We start from the raw sequence: 21,184 nt of genomic DNA, 5'->3' as shown, positions 1-21,184 counted from the left end.
AAAACTTTTATGGCATATAATATAGTATTTGTACTTATTAAGTTATCATACATAGTCTCCTAACTCTAAGAATGGTATAAAGACACAATGGATCATAAAATATAACACAATGCAAAGCAAAATATAATAAATTGTTGAGTAATATAACACAATGTCGAGGGAAAAGTCATAATGTTGAGAATAAAAGACACAATGACGAAAATAATAAAAATATATAATGATAAACAAAAAGACACAATGATATAAACAAAAATTCTAAAATCTACAAGCTAGAAAAATCGAAAAGCGAAACCCAAAATCTAATATCGTAGAGTTTAACGACACGATTTCAATATTGATAGTTTGATTTCAATCCGTCTTCGTTTGGTACCCTTCCTACTTGTAGAAAACTATGTATGTGAAGTCAACCCGCATTTGTATAAGGGAAAACATAAAGGTTATTTTAAATGTGGTTCCCTTTAGCAATTTTGATTATGTATACACATATAAATGTAAAAGAGTCATAAATTGTCTGGGGTTTACAAATTATCTTAAACACCCAAACTACTCTCTTTTTTCATGTTGACGATGATGAACAAGTGCCCAAAGGTCATATGTAAATACATAGTGTGGTCGGGTTAAATTTTTTTTTTTAACAACTAATAATTTTTTTTCTACCATTTCATCCGATGTCTAAATTGAAACTAGATACTATAATCATTTGGTAGTAATACATATACATTTGTCAGTTGACTAAGCTAATGGTCGGCTTAATTAAAAAATCATTGTATATCTTTTATATATATTGTTTATAAAAATAAACAATATATTTGCTAGACCAAGCTAGAAGTTGTTGTTTATTCATTAATATTTGCAATTAAGTGATTTGCAAAGGGTTTCAATTTATGCATGCTAGCATGTTACTACCATGAGTAACTAATAAAAGAAAAAAAATACACCATAAAACATTTAAATACTGCAATAATTAATGCATACAACAACAAAACCACCACGACAATTTATGTGAATGAAAATAAGGACGTAATAACCAGCTTTTTTTTTATTTAACTATTTTTTTTTAAACATAACAAAACAAAGATTTAATTAAGTTGCGTGGTTGATCAAGCTTAAACCGTACTAAACTAAACCATATTATATTTTAAAAAATAAATGTTGGAATTTTGGGTATATTTGTGTGTGAATGAACTCGTGCGTGCCCGCACGTCCCGTGGACACGAATGCAACTCCGAAAACCTGGGCCCGCGTGAGGCGGTTTTTTTTTGCACTTGTTTTTTGAGACTGCTCGCTGGTGCATTTCGTAACTGAAAGTCAATGACATTCAGGTAATGATTATTAATTTTCAGTTTCTCTTAACCGAATAGTCAATGATATTAATGATTATTATCTTTCAGTTTCATTATACTAATGACCATTATTATGATAATTACTAGTTATTATTATGCACTAATGGTCAACAATAAGTTATGAGTTTATTGTTATAAAACTAGATGAAATGCTTCATTTCATACAACCCGAGAAAACACACAACTCTCTCATCCTCTCCGCTGCAGCATTATTACGGTTTCGTTTCAGACAAGTGATCAAGTCCGGCACTCCGCTACTGCTTCGAACCGGAGTACCCTGGGAATAGACCGCGAATCTGTTTAAGGGAATTGTGTCAAACACAAGTCCGGTTCACCGTTATCATTTATTGTTTCTATTTTATTATTTCCGGTTCTAATACAGGAATGCCAACATAAATATCAGGAACCAAGCACATTCTAAATCTGCTGGACATTACTTCGGTTTAAAACCGGTTTAGACTCAAACCTATCAATCACATAATACATGCTTCAATAAACCTTTAATGCGTAAACTACATAAACCTGAAACAATCCCTTCAAATGTGAAAAGAACGTGAAATAAACAGATTCATATTTTTTCTTAAAACAAAACGTTAGTCCATTCGCAATGCATGACTTACCTTTTGCTTAAGTGCATGTCATGTCACCATCATTTTTAGTTATCCTTTTCATACACATTAACACGTTTATTTATTATAAAGTGTATCGAGTAATCATCATCATCAATATTATTATTATTTGTTTATTTAAAGAAAGTAAATTTTTAGAAACCTAATGTGTCCACAATCTCGTGTGTGAGGTCACCCGTAGCCACACACTTCTTCATCACAAATTGTCATGGACGAATCAACAAAATGCATACTGTTGTGGCTTTCTCATTCATGAGCGTCGAAAACACTGCATTGCAGCTACTTTTATAGCTGGTATCGTTCACCAGTTTCCATTATTGTTGTAGTGTTTAACTTCTTGCTAGTCTTTTCTATAACCACACCAAATATAACCTGTTACATCTTCGTTCCGAATCTATTCCTCGTTCTATTACTCATTTGAAATCGATTTTTGTCCATACCTATATACATGTTATGTGAGCATTCTTATCAGCATCTCTATAATTACATTAAAAAACTACATTTTCTCTCCCCTCTTCAATTGAATACTATTGTTTACATTTTATCATTGCATTTTCATTTCTCCTCCATTCACAAGCACTTTCAATAAAAATTATAAAGCGTGAGCAGCGCTTTTCCAAATTTACTCATCAATAAAAGTTTCTTTATCTCCTATACTTACAACCACTTACAACTACTCTATATAATATACAGAACTCACTCACAATAATATAGAGAACCTGCTGAGAATGTTGTAACATATATATTTATTAGAGTAAACTGTGGTTTTCGTCCATGTGATTTGTCCAAATCTGCGGTTTTAGTCCAATAGTTTCAAATTTGCGATTTTCGTCCATGTGGTTTCATTTCACTTGCAATTAAACCTGAATTCACTAAACCCGTTAAGTCTGGTCGTTAAACTTGTCAGCGTGTCATTCACGGGAGGGGCCGTTTTGTCCTTTTTTCCCCAAAATACACCCAAGCTCGCAAGCCCCTCACGTCAGGGGCATGCGAATTAGGACCGGGGTGTATTTTGGAGAAAAAAGAACAAAATCGCCCCTCGCGTAAATGACACGCTGATGGGTTTAACGACCAGACTTAACGGGTTTAGTAAATTCGGGTTTAATTCAAGTGAAATGAAACCACAATAACGAAAATCACAAATTTGAAACCATTGGACTAAAACCGTATATTTAAACAAACCATATAATCGAAAATTGCAGTTTACTCTATTTAGGAAAATTGGTTTTTATTGGTCCCAACTATTTCATTTTTGTCGGCGCTAGTCCCAACTTTCATTTTGGCTGGCAATGGTCCCAACTTTCACATACGTTTCTTCCACCGGTCCGCGACTAACAGAGTACTAACTCCGTTATGTCATTGCTGACGTGCCCATCCTACTTGTCAAAAACATATGACATGGCAGCCTACGTGGATATTAGTTTTTATATAACAATTTTACATTCATAATCAAAATCCCCAATTCTCTCCTTCACCAACTCCGATGACGGTTCTTTTCCGGCAACCAGAGGAAAGAGATCGCTAGTCATCCTCCAAGATCGCAACTCATCCGCAGTACATATCGGAGGCTTATTCACAACCTTCTCACCGTTAATCGTAACCTCGTTCGTTTCGTCGAAAGAGAAAGCCTTGACGAATGACGTCATCCGGACCAGAGGATGGCGACACCGGATTTGAACGCCGATGCGGCAGAGGACGGCGACACCGAAGTTGAAAGCCGATGCGACGAAGAAGTTGAACGATGACGGTGATGACGGCCAAACATTGTAATTGATTCAATGATTCAGTTAGGGTTCTTGAGATAAATTGGGGATTTTATTTGGGTGTGCCTTTGGAGTCAAACCCCCCAATTTATCATATATGAATCGGGTTCCTGAATCAGAACACGGGGGGTGGGTCGCCGGAAAAAACGGGATAAGGCAATTGGATATGAACTAAGATGAATAACAAATATGGGGAAACGGCTCGAGCAGATTCAAAACTCCGCAAGCATGATGGTGGCCGGAAATGGTGAACGTGACGGTGGCCGATGCGGCGTTGGGCGGTGGTGGTGGGGGGGTGGCGGGACGGTGGTGTGGGGAGGTGGGTTTGAGTTTGATGGAGGCGATGCGTGGGAGGTCGGAGTCCGGTAGGGGTTTCTGATTCTCCGGTCTTTGACAACTCAGATGGCTGCCACATAACGTTTTTTTGACAAGTAGGATGGACACGTCAGCAATGACATAATGAAGTTAGTACTCTGTTAATCGCGGACTTGTAGAAGAAACGTATGTGAAAGTTGGGACCGTTGCCAGCCAAAATGAAAGTTGGGACCAGCGTCGACAAAAATGAAATAGTTAGGACCAATAAAAACCAATTTTCCCTCTATTTATTATGATGCAATTAACCTATGGTTAAAACATAGGGAAAACATCCTCTGGCATGACAATACCAGCCCTAATAAATTGTCCCCGTGACATCTTTTCTCAATTCCTGCCCCTTCATTAACTCAGATTCCAACTTCCCCCACTCTTCTTAATTCCATTGCTTGGGTAGTTGGAATCATTAACTTCACTCCTTCAATGCCACCACCACCAACATCCTTACCTCTTCTACCTCCCATTCCTATTTATTTGCTTTTTATACACATGAACATCTATGTATGTGACTTTGTTACTTGGGTTTTGGTTTGAGTGTTGGAGAAGCAGTCGAACGAGATATTGGTTCGGTTCAATAAGAACATAACGTTCATATTGTGTGTTGAATGTTGCTTTCTGATTGAGCCGTGCCAATATCACGTGCATGTTGCTTCTAATCTTCTTATTACTTGAAAAGGTAAAGCGGTTAATAATTTATCTATTTTTTTTCTTTTGCTTTTTCGGTGTGTAATTTGATTGTTAGTTTTGTCAAAGAGAACGGTGGCGATGATGGGCGACAACCGTTGATGATTAAGTGTATATATGTTTTTTTTGTGTGTGTATATATTTTTTTATATATAATTTTTACTCTAGAAAATGAATATAATTAGTTAATATTTTTTTATTTATAATTTTTGTTCATTGTTCTAATTTATATTTTCGTATATAATGTTATATTTACTAGTAATTGTTGTGTCTCTCTAATACCATTGTAATTATATTTTTTTTTTGTTGATAACAAAATATATAGGTGTGATAGTAAATAATAAATAATCTCGTATGTTTAAAATAATATTTTTAACAAATTTATATGTACTTTTATTTCATTCCTAGATCCTAACCTTAAAAGGCAAACTTTTATTCAATATGCATCACTCACGGACTTTTGTCACCTGTAATTAACGTATCTGTAGACTAATTAAATTGTTTTCGTGATGTTCCAAAAACAAGTTAAATTATTTTCGTATATAATTTAATTTATTATACAAAATGATGATTCAAAAGCAAAAAAAACGTATCTAAATGATTTGTTTTTATGGATTTTTTTTTTCAAAATCAAAATTTTAAAGTTAGTTTAAACTTTTCATCATTTTTTATGTTTTGATAATCGTAAATTTTTAATTACCATCTTTTTAATAAACCGGTAAAAAAACCTCTTTAAAATTTACAAGGATGTAATTACCAAGTTTTAGTTATAAATATTTGTTATTTTATACTTTAATAACTTAGCATCATCAAAATTTATATAAAATATTTAATAAAAATGGTAAAACGTTGAAGAAGGGAGGAATTTGAAAAATTGAGTAAGGAACGCATATTAAATTCTTGCATTTAAAACGCATTAACATGGACACAAGCCACAAACTACGATATTCATTAAAGCTTTAAATATTCGTTGAAAACATTAACTGTTTTATATATATATATATTATTTTGAATTTACTTTTTCTAATTTAATTTAAACGTATTTATGATGTTTTATTTTCGGCTATTAGTAGGGCTGTAAACGAACCGAACGAACACGAACAAGGTCTTGTTCATGTTCATTCGTTAAGAAAATAATGTGTTCACGAACGGTTCACGAACACTTACCAAACGATATTTTATGTTTGTGTTAGTTCATTAAGGCAATGAATGTGTTCACGAACGGTTCACGAACACAAGCAAACACAAAAATCAATAGAGCCTAGAAATTGAGACTGTGTTATTCATCAATACGAATAATAAAAGTCTGTAAACAAATCAAACAAACACAAACAAGGGTATGTTCTAATTCGCTCATTTACTTTAAACGAATACGAACACTTAATCGAACAAATATTTATATTCATTTTTCGTTTATTTAAAAATTAGCATTTGTGTTCATTTATGTTCATTTGTTTATAATCTAAACGAACATAACTGAACAAAGATAAACGAATATAAATGAACATAGATGACAAATGTAAATGAACACAAACAAGCATAAACGAACGTAAATGAAAACACTTAAATGAACTCAAATTAAAAAATATAAAAACCTTTAATTAGATTACTCATCGAGATAATAGGTAATTATTTTCTATTAAAACATAAATGAACATAAATAAACAGATACAAACGAACATAAACGAACGTTCGTGAACATAAATGAACGAACGGAACATGTGTTCATGTTCGTTCGTTTAATTAAACGAACACAAATATTTTGTTCGTGTTCGTTCGTTTAATTAAACGAACACAAATATTTTGTTCGTGTTCGTTCGTTTATTAAATAAACGAACATAAACAAACTTCCCACCGAATGGTTCACGAATAGTTCACGAACGTTCGGTTCGTTTACAGGCCTACGGCTATGTCTATCCACTATCCCAACCCAACCCAACCATATTTTACTCAACCCAATCCAATCCAATATTTTACTCACTATCACAACCCAATCTAAATCAATATTTTATAAAATAAAAATGCTTCATTTTTAATAAAATTTATTTCAAAATGTTCAATATTTTTTTATTAATAAAATCGTGTCATTGCATTTTTTTAAAAAAAGTATTACAAGTTGTACTTTTCATGAAAAAACCAAGTTATATACAAGTTTGGTTGCAAACTTATGTTGCTGAAACAACCTAGGTTGTAACTGGTTGTGGACAAAAAAAAATATCTAATTTTTTTATTAAAATGTTTTTGTCTTTTTGTGCCACTTTTTAACCGGTTGCGATAAATGATCACCATAGTAGATAGTCTTACTTCATCTAGTTATTAAACAGAAGTGCTTTCATTTTTTTTAATTAAACAATCTTTTGAAACCATACCGGACTCTAAACCAGTTGGTTTTATAGAATCAATGGTTAAAAGTTATAACGGTTTGACCGTACTAAAACCATATATAAACTTTATAGCTAATTAACACTTTTAATTTTTTTTACTTCTTAATTAATATAAGTAATATTTTGTACATCGAAATGGACGACAAACGGGTAATAAATTGTGCCACACAGCCCACAGCCTTTTTTGAATTGCATAACCAAACCGGTTTAAACTGGTTTTAAGCCGGTTCTAAACCGAACCAAATCAATTTGAACCAGTTCGAGCTTTCATGCTCCTAAGCCGAACCAGTTTAACCAAACAGGTTTGGTTTAAAAACCGGGTCGGTTTGGAAAAAAAACACTTTTTTACATCTCTAATTAGATGATAACAAGGGTTGGGCCTACATTTAGTGGCAAAGCCCAGATCATTTACAGCATCGGTAAAGTTATTGGGTCTAAGTCTCTAAAATATGCGACAATTGGAGGCTTGAGCCTTGAAGCATTAAGTATGGATAATAGATAGGTTATTGGGCTTGTTATTATTTTTTATTTTTTATTCACCATCTCACTCCACTACATCACTCACTCTCACTCCTACATCATCCATCCCGATCTCCAACATCTTTTATATCGAACCCGTTTCTTTTACCTGATGAATGATGACTTATATTTTAAAAGTATCTAACTAATCAATGACGAGTTTTAGATATTGCATATGATTTATGCATTACATGAATTTTTATCATGAGCATATAAAAAGATCAAGTAACAAATATTTGAGAATATAGAATAACTTATTATGTACTTTTTTAATATAGGCTAAAAATTCAAAAGCATGTTATATTCAACAATCATTAATCTATACAATGAACTGTGACAACACTGCCCCCCCCCCCCCCCCTTCCCCGGGACCACTCTCAACTCATAATATAGACTCATAACTTATATGTTTCATCTATAATAAACATGGGATACCGTTAAAAAGGTAGTCAATTCATTAGCAAACTTGAGTTTGATTTGATACCTGAAATACTCTTTGTAGAGTATACTTGAAGATGGAGGGCTGGATATGAAAGTTGCTGTAAAGTTGAGAGGCTAAAAAGTGAAGTCGTTGGATGATGAGGGGCTTAAATGCGATACATGAAGAAATAAAAACGCTTAAAGGGTTGAGCTGTGGAATATTGATTGCGGTTATTTTTCCTCTCAATGTTGTTTCTTTTAATCACCGAAACTAGGGTTCGTTCATATAGGTCTCTAGATTGTTAGAATGTTAGATGAATCTTGTTTTTTAATCTGAGTGTTCGATTGAGAGATTGCTCTGTAATTGTTTCTTGTTCTTTGTTCTTTGACTCATTGTAATCTCATCATTTTGGTGAAGATTTAGTTTAAGAATTAATCACAGTTTCGGATTGAATTCGTAAGTTTTCAAATTCATGTTGTTCTTGAGTCAAATTGTATCTGATACATGTTTTGTGATAGATGCATGTTAAAATAATTCCCTTAACATTACTATAAATCATATATTGAAATAAAAATCTCATAAGCACAGTTTTGTTACAGTCGAATTTTGACAACATGTGTTTGCAACATATGCGCGCACTAGTTCGCTATACACACTTCATGCGAGTGAAGATCCTTATTTCGGTTTGCTAAATCGTGCAGAACTGGTTTAAGAAAATTAATTCAAAATTGCACTCGCTTTGAAAAGATTATGTTCGCCACCCATCATATAAAAAATCTACAAATAAAAACGTATCAACTAGAGCGCACAAACACATAATTGTCGTTTTTCCTTGACTAAACGGACTTGTCGTTGTAAGTGTTGTTTTTCTTTGACTAACTGAATAAACAGCACCACTCTTTTATAAATTGTTGTCTTCAACATGTCTCTTGGTAGTCAATACAATTACACCATTATTTGAGGTCCTATTTGATTATTGAAGACAAAGTACAGAGAAAAACAAAAAGAAAGTACGATAAAAGTAACTTTATAAGACGTTATAATGAAATAATTAAATTAGCATATACATGTTGAAGAGGTATGTACCCGCCTCAACATCGAGCGGGGCGGGTCAAACCACAAGATATATACAAGACATTAGAAATCAAAGATATTATCAAGGCACAAAGCCAAAACTTATGCGCACAGCGCATATCGCATATGCTCAAGCATCACATGCTTGCACATATCACATATGCTCAAGCATCACATATGCTCACGCATCACATATGCTCATGCATCACATATGCTCGCGCGTATCACATGCTCACGCATCATATATGCTTATGCATATCACATCGTGCGTGGCGCATCCGCGCGCGGCGCATATCACATGCTCGCGCATCATACATGCCCACCCATATCACAGTTGCGCATGGCGCAGCTGCGCGTGGGGCATCCGCGTGTGACGCGTATTACATGCTTGTGCGTATCACATCTACGCATGAAATATCTGCGCGTGAGAATAAAGAGAAGACCTCGCGCATCCTCAGGATGGGCGCATATCACACATGCACATAATCAACCTCGTCCTTATCCAAATCAGGATTAGGGCAACCTTGATTGTGCACGTCAGACAACCTTCCAGAAGGCATCTTTTTAAGGAATAAGGATATGCTGATGTTGACAGCTGCTAAATGAAAGGTGGACAGCTCAGCATGACTCATGGGTTACCACGTGATTATAACCAATGAAAAAGCACCAGGTGTCTCCAAGGACACGTGGCGCAAATCGATTGAAGGAGGCCAACAAAACCCTAATTTGGTCTCAGCACAATCAGTGGAAACCCTAGCACTATAAATACAACATCAACTCCACAAGGAAAGATATACAAAAACACAGTCACACAATCATACAGAGTAACATACAGTATTCAGCTATTAAACAATACTCTCCAGATTCCCTTACTCTCACATTATTATCTTCTCCTACATATACTTATTCTCACGCCGGAGGGTTACCCCAAAGAGGACCCCTCTGTCCCTTTCTGAGGGGTAAGTTAACGGCGCTGTTCATTTTGTAGGTGGAAGAACCCAGATCCAGAAAAACCATCGGTGAAGAATCGTAACCACACCCGAGGAAAGTAGATCTGCTACCAGTGAGTAGATCCACGTTTCTTCATATGTTATATTCTTACTTCTCAAAACCACGTTCATAACTTACGAATATAAATCGCACCATTATTTGATGTCCTATTTGATTATTGAAGACAAAGTAAAGAAAACAACAAAGAGAAAGTACGATAAAAATAATTTTATAAGATGTTATAATAAAATAATTAAAACAGCATCTACACACCCCGACCAATGAAGGCGGAAACGTCGAGGCGCGACATGATTGCTCATTGCACAATGACACTATAAAGTTACAATATTTAAACAACTCATTTAAATCCATATCATCATAAATAACACAACAATTGTTCATACAAAATGCCAAATAGATAGATAAACAAATAACTTGTTCTTTTATTTTCTAATATCCTAAAGCCAAGATAATAAGTTTCTTCAAGTAATCCAATCAAGCTAACATCAAACCTGTAACATTGCATAAAATAGAGTTTGTCAACACCAAGGTTGGTGAGCAATTTTCATAGTTTTGGACAATAAGTATATAGTATGAAATCCACAACTAGTATATGAAAACAATAAATAATAGCAATAATTTAGATAATAAAACCGTCAATAAGAATACATTGACGACAATAATGAAATCGTCAATAAGAATACATTGACGACACCTTTTTATATGGGGATACCATATATACTCGGAATTAACGTATAATCATACTTTGATGAGGCTACCCGCCTTAGCATTCAAGAGGCTACCCGCCTTAGCATTCAAGAATTTGCACATAATCATGTAAAGCACATAACACCAAATCGAGCATTTATTTAAGTAAACATATACAATACGTGTTGTGGTTTAAGACTCAAGTATAAATCATTTGAATTTGAATAAGTATGCAATGCCACCCCCAAAACGAAAGATGGAAAACGGGAGATGAAAAAGTACTCACATTAACAAGTAGCTTGAAAGATAGTGTCGTGAATAATCGGAGAGATCGGTTTAACGAGCAAGACCTATATTAAACGGGTCTCGTGTTAGTAGGTAGTCTTGGAAGGGTTTAAAATAAAATACATGACAAATAAAGTAAATAAATAAAGTTTAGGATTTAAAATGTAAATATTTGAGAAATTAAAGAAACGAGTTTTGTAAAATAAGTTTACTCGAAACCGGGTCTCGGTATTCTATTCATTAGTTTTTTTCTTTTTTTTTTAATTCAACCTATGTTAAGTAATAATGTGGGTTAAAATGCGATATTGCAAAACCCTTGGTTATAAGAATACCAAAACGAGGTTTTAAACGAGTGTTCGGGTTTATCGGTTCGAGACTTGATAATTGACCAAACTCACAGTTAACTTCCCAAAATAATAAATGTTATGAGATAACTCAATAAAATCAAAATAGACTTAACCAAGTATGTAGTTCTATTGTGAAGAACCTTAACGTTCGTTAAGCGAGTATACGACCTTATCGGTTCGAACTTGTTATAAGATCAAGTTGGTTACCGACATGCCAAGTATGTTCAGAAATTAACTAAAATTGATTTAAAATATAATCTTGAAGAAAAATATGAGTTTTGGTGGCTAAAAACACACTTGTGTGTCTTAAGCGAGTGAACTCGGTTTAGTTCGGTTTTTGGTTCGGTCCTTGACTCGGAATAAGACCGAGGATGGTTACCACATACCCAATTACCATGGAACTTGTAAAATAACTTATAAATAATAATACTCAAGTTTTACATTCAAAAGTTAACAATAATGCTTTTAAACAAAAGTTCGGTTTTTGGTTCGGTTCTCAACTCGGGATGAAACCGAGGCTAGTCACCACATACCCAATACCATGGAACTTGACAAATATGAACAATAAACTAAAATATGTAGAAGTTAAGCAAGTATAACAAGTTATATGGTTAGATTTGTTAAATATATAAACAAGGACTACAAAGTCCTCCATGTAACCTTGCCTTACTAGCCCGACATTTCAACCGGCCGAGACCGGAGAAATGAAAGATTGAATGTAAACAAGGAGTGTATATTATATATATGTTGTAACATCAAGCTTTAAGTATTGAGAAGTTAGTTAAAATGAAATATTAGCTTATGAAGAACAATCTTAGAATTCAAGAATTTGAGAGAGAAATGAAGAAATGAGCAAGCACAAAAGAAGAAGATGGGTGTGTGTATATAGGGTAAGTTGAATGGGTCTTTCATAAAGGGTGTTTCATGAAAATGGGTTGGTTATAGACCCAAGAAAACACAAACTACAAATGGGTCCTTCAAGTCTCCATTTTGGTAGTTTTAGTCCCTGGAGTTCGTTTTGAGCGTTTTTGGGGAATTTTAAGAACCGAAAAGGGTGTTTTTTTTTTATCCAACAACTATAAAACAAATATTTAACATACAATTCATCATTTTGTTAATATCGAAAGGTTCGGGATACAAAACGGGTCGGGTATACATTAAGAATACAAGTATAAAATAACTCGAAATTGACAAATGTCACAACATGTTATATTCTTAGTTCTCAAAACCACATTCATAACTTACGAATATAAAATTACTGTCATCCGATTATTCACATTTCTTCTTGCTTGTTGCAACAACGACCCATCGAGCCAATCTAGGTGAACATGTCGGGTCAGTGCTACATCTTGCATTAAACTACATCAGCCTAAAAACCGTTATAAAAGGATCTAAGGGCGCCTGAGCCTCGAGGACCATCGAACAATCCGACATATATGTCAGTCTCTCATGTGTTGTGGTATAAATGTATAATATGTGTGATATTGATGTATTTATGTTAGGAATAAATCTTTACTATGAGTTTACCTAACAATTTGGTGGCTTGGATTTAGGTCATATGTCATTGGCAATTGTTGGCCACCAAACTCATCTTCATTTGGTCCCTTAATGGCTGAATCACATTTTCATGTCCCATCTTATGAATAATGCCATCATTTTCATCTCATTAATTCTACACCTAATTCTTTTTAAATATATAAATGCTCAATATTATTAAATTCTAGTTGACCCAAAAAAGTCAAAAAGTCAACCATAAAAAGTCACAAGGCAAAATTTATAGTTGTAGGTCACATCAACCTATTAACTATAAAAATACATAACTTAAAAATTTATAATAGAACGGGTCAAACGGCCGGGGAGTGGTTCCAAGTAAAGTCTACCGGAAGTTATCGGTCTACAAAAGGATACTAACGAGCTAACAATGTTTATAACGATGAGCAGAAGTTTCTTAACGGTTCAAAGTTTTAATACTGACCTATAACACACTACTTTAACATGAATTTGGTTTCTTCTGTTGATTTTACTGGTCTCATCAATGTCATTTTTAATCTAGCTAAATGCGGTTAAGATCAAAGAGAAATAAGTATAAACATTCTTACAAGCAAGGAGCTACGAAATACACATTTGAGCCAGAATATGTGCATTTCTTGCACTTTGAACCCCGTGGTTCAAGGGATTGAAGCTCCTTAGTAACCGAGGAGCTCCAAGGGGACATCGCCCTAGCGAAGATCGAGCTAAATAGGTTTATCCATTTTAATATTCCTTGTTAATTGTACGTTGGAAGTTGCATCCCATTTGCATGATTGAAGAAAAGTTGCATAAAAATGCAATCACTGAAAACTAATGGTCAATAGAGACGAATGGTACGTTGATCATATGATAGATTGTCTAAATGAACGTTATCAGTTATAACTTCCCATTGTTATAATCTATCATAGTGGCAGATCTAAACATAAATCTCAGGGGTAACGTTCAAAATTTTTTATTTACCGTATTTCATGCATTGTAAACGAAACAAAAGTAGAAACACGATAATAAATAAAAACACATGGGTGCAAATTAAAGCATTTTTGAAAGCTTGAAATCGAGCAGTTACATCTTCTTCTTTTACTTTATCAAACATGTCTCTTTTGACCGAACAAATTAAAGCATTGTTCAAATACTCATCACTCATTCGCTTGCGCAAACCCGTATTGATAAGCTTCATTTTAGAAAAAAACATATTTCAACGGTTCCGGTTGAATTGGCAAAACCAAAGCTAGCTTCAATATTCGATAAACCAAAGAAAAAACGGTGTGCTTTCCAGTTTCCATCATAAACCGACCCAAAAAAAACTTATCTATGGAATTCAATTCTACACTTCTAAAAAACAACTAAAAAATTCAAAAATACAAAATTTAATATATTTATTATAATAAAATAAAAAATCACTATGTCACTTACAACTTGAACCCATATAGCCTTAAACTGCTCCAAGCGTTATTATAATGATTACCAAAAATAGAAAGTAACAATGTGTAAAGAGCAAGAGCCTCTTGCTTTGCTTGCATTCCTCTAATTATAATAATTTTGAAGAAATCTTGCATAGCAGGGCATCTCTTCAACTGGCCTCTTCAATCCAATGGTGTCAAATATACATTTTTATAGATCTTTATAAACCTTTGCTTCGGTTTCTTGATCTTCAAGTCTTTCCATATTTAGAAAGAAAACGCATCAAGTGACTCGACTCAAAATGTGGCCGACCAAACAGCATTTTCTCCTTCACCACACCGTTTATGGACTTCTTTAATCCGGTCGACAGAACGACAAATGCCGCTGCAAGTCCAGTCAAACGATGCTACGCATATGTTCCCGGCTTGAGCTTTCCATTCACAATCTAGAATTTGAGGTTGTTTATTTAAAAAATAATAAACAAAAATAAGCACTTTTAATAAGACCTAAACACAAATTTAGTACTTTAGATGTGACAGTTTTAACTGATTTATTTTAACCCGGTCCATTTTGACCCATTTTCCCACTTATGAATGTGACAATTTTAACCCACTTTTGAATGGGTCAGTTTGGGTTATGCTTTAACCCAACCCATTTTGACCTATTACCAAACCCACCTGGTTTGACACGTGTATTTTTGCTATTTACTCGATGAAAATTCTTTCTCTTTGTTTTTTTTTTGTGAAGGGGGGGGGGTCCTTTTGTGAATGCCAAAATTTTGACCCAATGCCTCAGTTTCGGTTATGAGAGAGCACGATCCATTGTGACCCATTACCAAGACGACCTGTTTTATCAAATACACTTGTCTTATTTACTAGATAAACTATACCAGGGGGGGTCCCACAACATAATCTTCGATCATCAATATGCTCAACATCAAGCCCGATAAACCAAGATCCTAAAGAAACATCCTCATTCGCGTATTTATGCAACACATGCCTGAAATTATTGTGTTAACACAACATTATTAAACCAACATATAATGAATGAATTAACAAATAAATAAATAAGTAAATATAAATAAATAAAGGAAACTTAACTGGTTTAATGAGATATAAGTAGCTAAATCTTTTGAAATGGCGTATAATTGTCCGGTTGCGTGACGAAAATATTTGTTTCCTGACTCACCAAATTTCCAATGTTCGGGCTCATGGTACCTTACTCCTCTGTTACATCAAATATTAATAAAAATGCAAGAATTTGAAGGTTTTTCGATATTTAAAATTCAAGATTATTATTAAGGCTTACTTTTGAGCGAGAACTGGACCGGATTTCATGCATCCGATGTATACCCTTTTCTTCTTCCTATGTCTAACTAATGTGTGACCTAATGTGGCTGCATATAATCAAGATTCACACATGAGTTAGGTTGTTAAGTTTAATACAAAATTTAATCCAAAAGGGGGGTTGCGGTGCAGCTTGTTGCCCGCTTACCTGCCACTTCATTGTAAATCGTTTGGTTGGTTTCAACGAATTATAATTACTTTTTTTTTAAAAAAAATACAAAGTCAAAAGAAAAAAGTCCTAAGATCATTGTAAGTTGGGAAAATCACGAAAATATTCATTTTGACTGATGTATTAACAAAATATACTTAGCGTTTGAAATTACAAAAATAGCTGTTTGAATCTTTTTATTTTTCATTTCTAATAATTTCCATGTGTCACCAATCACTGACAGATTAGACTCTCAATTATGTCTCATGCGCCACATTTTAATATAATAGAAAAAAATCAAACTACGCCCTGCTTGCGGTGCGCACATATAATGTATATATGTGTGAACCCTTGGGTGGGCAAAAGTAAAATTGCACTAATTTTGACGTTATTTTACTAATCACGTGAAAATAACGTTAAAAGTGGCGGAAGGTTAATCAGGCATCATGTGGTGGCGTTGATAGCCGAAAGACAAGGGCACATGCACCAATCAGCCGGTGTCCCGATGATTGAGTGTTATGTGTCTTATGTCCAAGGCTTGATTCAAAACTACTATCGAGCCGGGGGTCTCACCGGAAGCAGCCTCTCTATCCCTATGGGATAGAGGTAAGGCTGTCTACATCTTACCCTCCTCAGACCCTACCATAGCATTGCTATTGGTGGGATATACTGAGTACGATGATGATGATGATGATGATGATGAGAAAAAAATCAAACTTTTTTATTCGCCGGAAGACACTTGTCGTGCTGGTCAATTGGTAAATTTAAAATGTCAAGGCCATTTTGTTAATTTTCTCCGTCAAGCGGATGCTAGTTGTTTGACTATTTAAAGTCAAAGTTTGACTTTAACTATGGGGAGGCCAAAGTTACCTATGTTAACATGGACGTCATCGTCAACCTTGATGTAAAATTCGGCATCCCACATATTTACAGCAGTTGCAAAGTATGTTTTCGTCTTTGCAGATAATTCTAAATATCCCTCCACATGGTCCTGCTCATATTCACGTCGGTAACGGTTAATTATTAAAGTTTCTACTAAAGAAAGTACGTTATCAAAAATCATTAAAAAAGATTATAAAAATTTATACCAGTCTCAAGAAATCACCATGCTTTTTGTCTTCAGCTTCAATAGCTCGGTCCAGTATACCCCCTACCGTGGCACTGCGAAATTATAGAAATAGTCAAATAAATAAATAAATAAATAAAAATATATACACACACATTAAAGGTGCAACTTGTTGCCTGCTTGCCATCTGTTTCAATGCAATAAAAAAACTTACAATTATCTTAGAGTTAAATCATTTTAAAAAATAATAATAAATAAAAATAAATAAATAAGTAAATAAAAATATACACACACATTAAAGGTGGAAGTTCAAATGATTAGAAACATAAAAAAATCTAGGCACATGAAATTCTGAAAAGTTTATGTTATCATATGCTTTATTGATACAAAAGTTTGCTGGTTTATATATTTGGAGTGACTATAGCCTTTTCATTATTGTTACAAACTATCATTATTTTTTAAATTCTAAAAAAAAAAAAATTATAGTTCGCTAAAAATAAACGGTTTGGTGCGATAATTTGACCCGATAACTATGTTTGTAACATTTTATATTTCCATAACTCGTACCAAATCATTTATTTTGACCATTCCAAGAACTCTACTTTGGCCAGTTCGTTAAAAATAAACGATTTTGTAGGAATAATGGTTTTGTTCGTATCGAAAGTCAATACAACGGGTCAAAATGAACCACTCGTTAGGAAAGTGAAAGAAAATAAAACCTGTGTCCGATAACAAAACGCATTATAATTCCCTTCTCCTCCTCTAATTTTTTTCTTTTTTCACCTATACATTTAAAAGTTAAAGATACCAAAGTTAGTGCAATAGATGTGCCAAAAATCTTAATTCACTTGTGAATTAATTACACGGTTTGTCTCTACGGTTTACCCATATTACGGATTTGATATTGTTTTCGGAAAGTACATGTTTAGTTTTCCCAAAAGGGTATTTTAGTCATTTTTTTAAATTTTAGCAGAGAAATATAACAACCATCATTTAGAAAGTTTTTATGCATTTAAGTACACTTTAGACGACTTGACGAGTTTAACCTATTTTTACCCTTTTTAATCGTTATATCAATTTTTTTTATCTGACTTCTCTGACCCGTTAGAGATGAAACAAAACCTTAATTATTTGGATTTCACAAACCTTGAAGCATCCAAGTGGCCCGTACTGAGTCTCTTCGTTTACGACTACTAAACGCAGTATTAACTCCAACAACCATTAAATACTTTCGTTTTCCAGACGAACTCGTTGCGTCTTCTTGTGATATTGGAGATCCATTCACAATAGATTCTTGAATAGACCTTGCTGCAGCCAATTCCATCTCTAAGCTCGATATCGTTTTATCTAATGTCCTATATTAAAAAAAATAGTAATAATAAATAAAAAAAACATAAATTTCACATACAAAATGCTTAAAAAGATTAAAAGCAAGTAAAACTCACTGTATAGCTTCATGAGTCTTGGATACCTCCCCGAATATTTGTTTCGGGTCGCGTTTGACATTCTTTATCTGCAACTAAATGACCCGAACACGATCAATATTATTAAAATTTACCAAAAATTTAATTTCAAGATTTTCTTGAAAATAAAAAACATACCTTTCTTAGATCACAGCCTTCTGATATTAACTTTAGGCCTTCAGATTCTACAGCAGTTGGTCTTGTAATAAGTTTAGAGTCAGACACTGCCCACATTCTGTAATAAATATTTTTATAAAATAAAAATAAATAATTTTGGCTTTTGACACCAAACTACAAACAACCCATTTATTTATAAATTTCCAAAAAAGAAGTTATTATGCATTTTGTTTTAGAACAAAGTACATATGATGATTATATTCTGAAAACCAATGATGGAAATATATCTTTTCTTTACCTACAAATTACAGTACCAGACATCATAAATTAGATCTGCAATATTTTATAAACACAGTTCTAAGTAGCGGTTTTGGTTTTGGTTTTGCATGTAATAGAAAAAACCTAACTGACCCGAATTAATATATATATATATTTTTATTTTTTTAAGTAATTTATAAGAATTTAATAAATATGTTACTTAAATATTTAAGCCCAAATGTATAATAGTCAATTAGTTATTAATTAACAAAATGATTTAGGCCCAAATTCACAATTTTGGTCCAAATTTATTATTCATCCCCAAATTTTCAAGCTCAAATGGCAAAACTGAAAAGCCAAAACCAGACCGAAATCCAAGAAAACAAAAACGGTTTCAAAAGTTTAAAAACCAAAGTTTCGGTTTTGGCCAAAAAAAAAAAAAAACAAACCCAACCAAACCATAAATTCATTATTTTGGTCAAAAAAAATTATTTTTCGGCCCAAAAATTTCAATTTCAAGCTCAAATGCAGCAAAACCAAAACCAGACAAAAACCGAGAAACCAAAACCCAAAAAAACCAAAACCCAATCAAAAAACAAAGTTTCGGTTTTTGGTTCGGATTTAGCCAAACCGGTAAAACCAACCCAAACCGAACCATACACTCAAACACCAACAACTCCAAATCTTTAAACTTATTCTCATATGAATAACATCAACACTTGGTGTGCATCTTTCAACACAAACAATATTCAAAACCTGAAGACTCAAACTTATAATACAAGTATACAACATATTAATATCATGTGTGTACCTATTAGTGAAGATCAATCCACCACAAAAGCTGCATATACATAACAAAATCATCCAACTTTGTGATATAACATGCTGCTCTCCTTTGTTCTTCATAACCTAATAATAGTTTAGTTTGAAGAAGAACAGAAGCAAATGATATATATATATATATATATATATATATATATATATATATATATATATATTAATATAAAGAGGTTATATGTACTATTATAAGTTGCACCTTTATTTATCCCTTCGGTTTTGTTGTCTCTCTATATATATTTATTTATATATATATGTGTGTGTATAATAATATTATTAATATACAACCAAACCATGTATCTCTTTGCAGGGAAGGGACTTTGAAGACAAGTGAGGGAAGACCCACTAACTAACAAACTCTGCCCTTAGAACAATCTAATAATTACTAAAGAAATATTGGTTTTAAATGTTTATTTTTGACTGGCAGCGGTCCTAACTAAAGGTGTGTTTTTAATCAACTTTCTATTAGTCTATGCTTAAGTGACACGTCTAATTGTCAATAAATATCTATGTGGTAGCATTACGTGGCAATAATCATATGTTTTTTTTAAGAAAATTGGTTTTTAATAATCCCAACTATGCTTAATTGGCAAATAACAGTTTCAACTGAAGGTGTTTTTTTTTTCAGCGGTCTGCTATGCGTGCCATGCAAGCAATAGACTAACGGAGTTAGCCATCCGTTAGTCGCGGACTGTGGAAAAAAACACGATTTTAGTTGGGACCGTCACCAGCCAAATATGAAATTGAGACGGTTATTTGTCAATAGTTCATAGTTAGGATTATTTTAAAACCAGTTTTCCATTACTAAATGGTACCTCGTTTTTGGAAGGATCCATTTCGAATTATTTGTAAGGAAAGTTTGAGTTAAGTACGGTTTTAGCTTTTATGGTTTACGTAAATTCTTGCTTTTAGTCCAAACAATTTTTTTATTACCACACATTGCCATGTTAGCACCTTCTGTGAGAGGGCGCTGGACACCAATACGCAAGGGCATAGGCGCTAGCAGATTGGAGGGCGTTAAGGTGGAGGAAAAGTTAAAGACAATAAAAGTATGATGTTTAATTAAATTATAGGGTAAAAAATAAAGCAAGGGATCTAAATACTCTTATAACATGGCTTTATACTATTTTACATGATGTGATATGTTTCTAGCACATTTATGTAATGCAAATTTTATAGCCAAATATGTAATCGATTTTAACTAGGCGTTACATGTTATGCCATGTTTGTAACCCACCCATAGCTGATGTGGCTTTCATCCACCTCATATACGGCGTTGTTTCACCTCCCATCGGCCATTGCAGCTTTTGCATGTACGTAAGGGCACCATTCTTAGTTTGATATTTATTTTATTCTCACAAAATAAGTAATTTAATGTTAAAAAGTATGTTGTATGTTTGTAAAAACATGGATAAAAAGCTGATGTGACATGTTGAATAGACCTACATGTGAGAAGAATGAGTTGTAACATTGTAGACAATTTTAGATCAATGGTCGTT

The 21,184-nt window shown here is 33.5% G+C and overlaps 1 protein-coding gene across 1 annotated transcript; it reads right to left on the bottom strand.

The window, feature by feature from the left end:
- Window positions 1-14,544: 14,544 nt before the first annotated feature.
- LOC143580028 (putative beta-1,3-galactosyltransferase 3) lies at window positions 14,545-19,775 on the bottom strand. The gene is made up of 11 exons (XM_077063168.1): window positions 19,660-19,775; window positions 18,612-18,708; window positions 18,456-18,529; window positions 18,157-18,365; window positions 17,730-17,793; window positions 17,033-17,105; window positions 16,815-16,935; window positions 15,759-15,846; window positions 15,551-15,676; window positions 15,340-15,449; window positions 14,545-14,895 (listed from the first exon to the last, which is right to left on the bottom strand). Exons 1-11 carry the CDS (start codon window positions 19,752-19,754, stop codon window positions 14,747-14,749), a joined length of 1,206 nt encoding a protein of 401 aa, XP_076919283.1. The 5' UTR covers window positions 19,755-19,775; the 3' UTR covers window positions 14,545-14,746.
- Between the last annotated feature and the right edge of the window lie 1,409 nt (window positions 19,776-21,184).

Source organism: Bidens hawaiensis, unplaced genomic scaffold, assembly GCF_021521415.1.
Source record: "Bidens hawaiensis isolate Kalapana, Puna unplaced genomic scaffold, B.hawaiensis_p1.1 tig00030203_1, whole genome shotgun sequence".
NCBI lineage: Eukaryota > Viridiplantae > Streptophyta > Magnoliopsida > Asterales > Asteraceae > Bidens > Bidens hawaiensis.
This window is presented reverse-complemented; position numbering and strand designations above follow the sequence as displayed.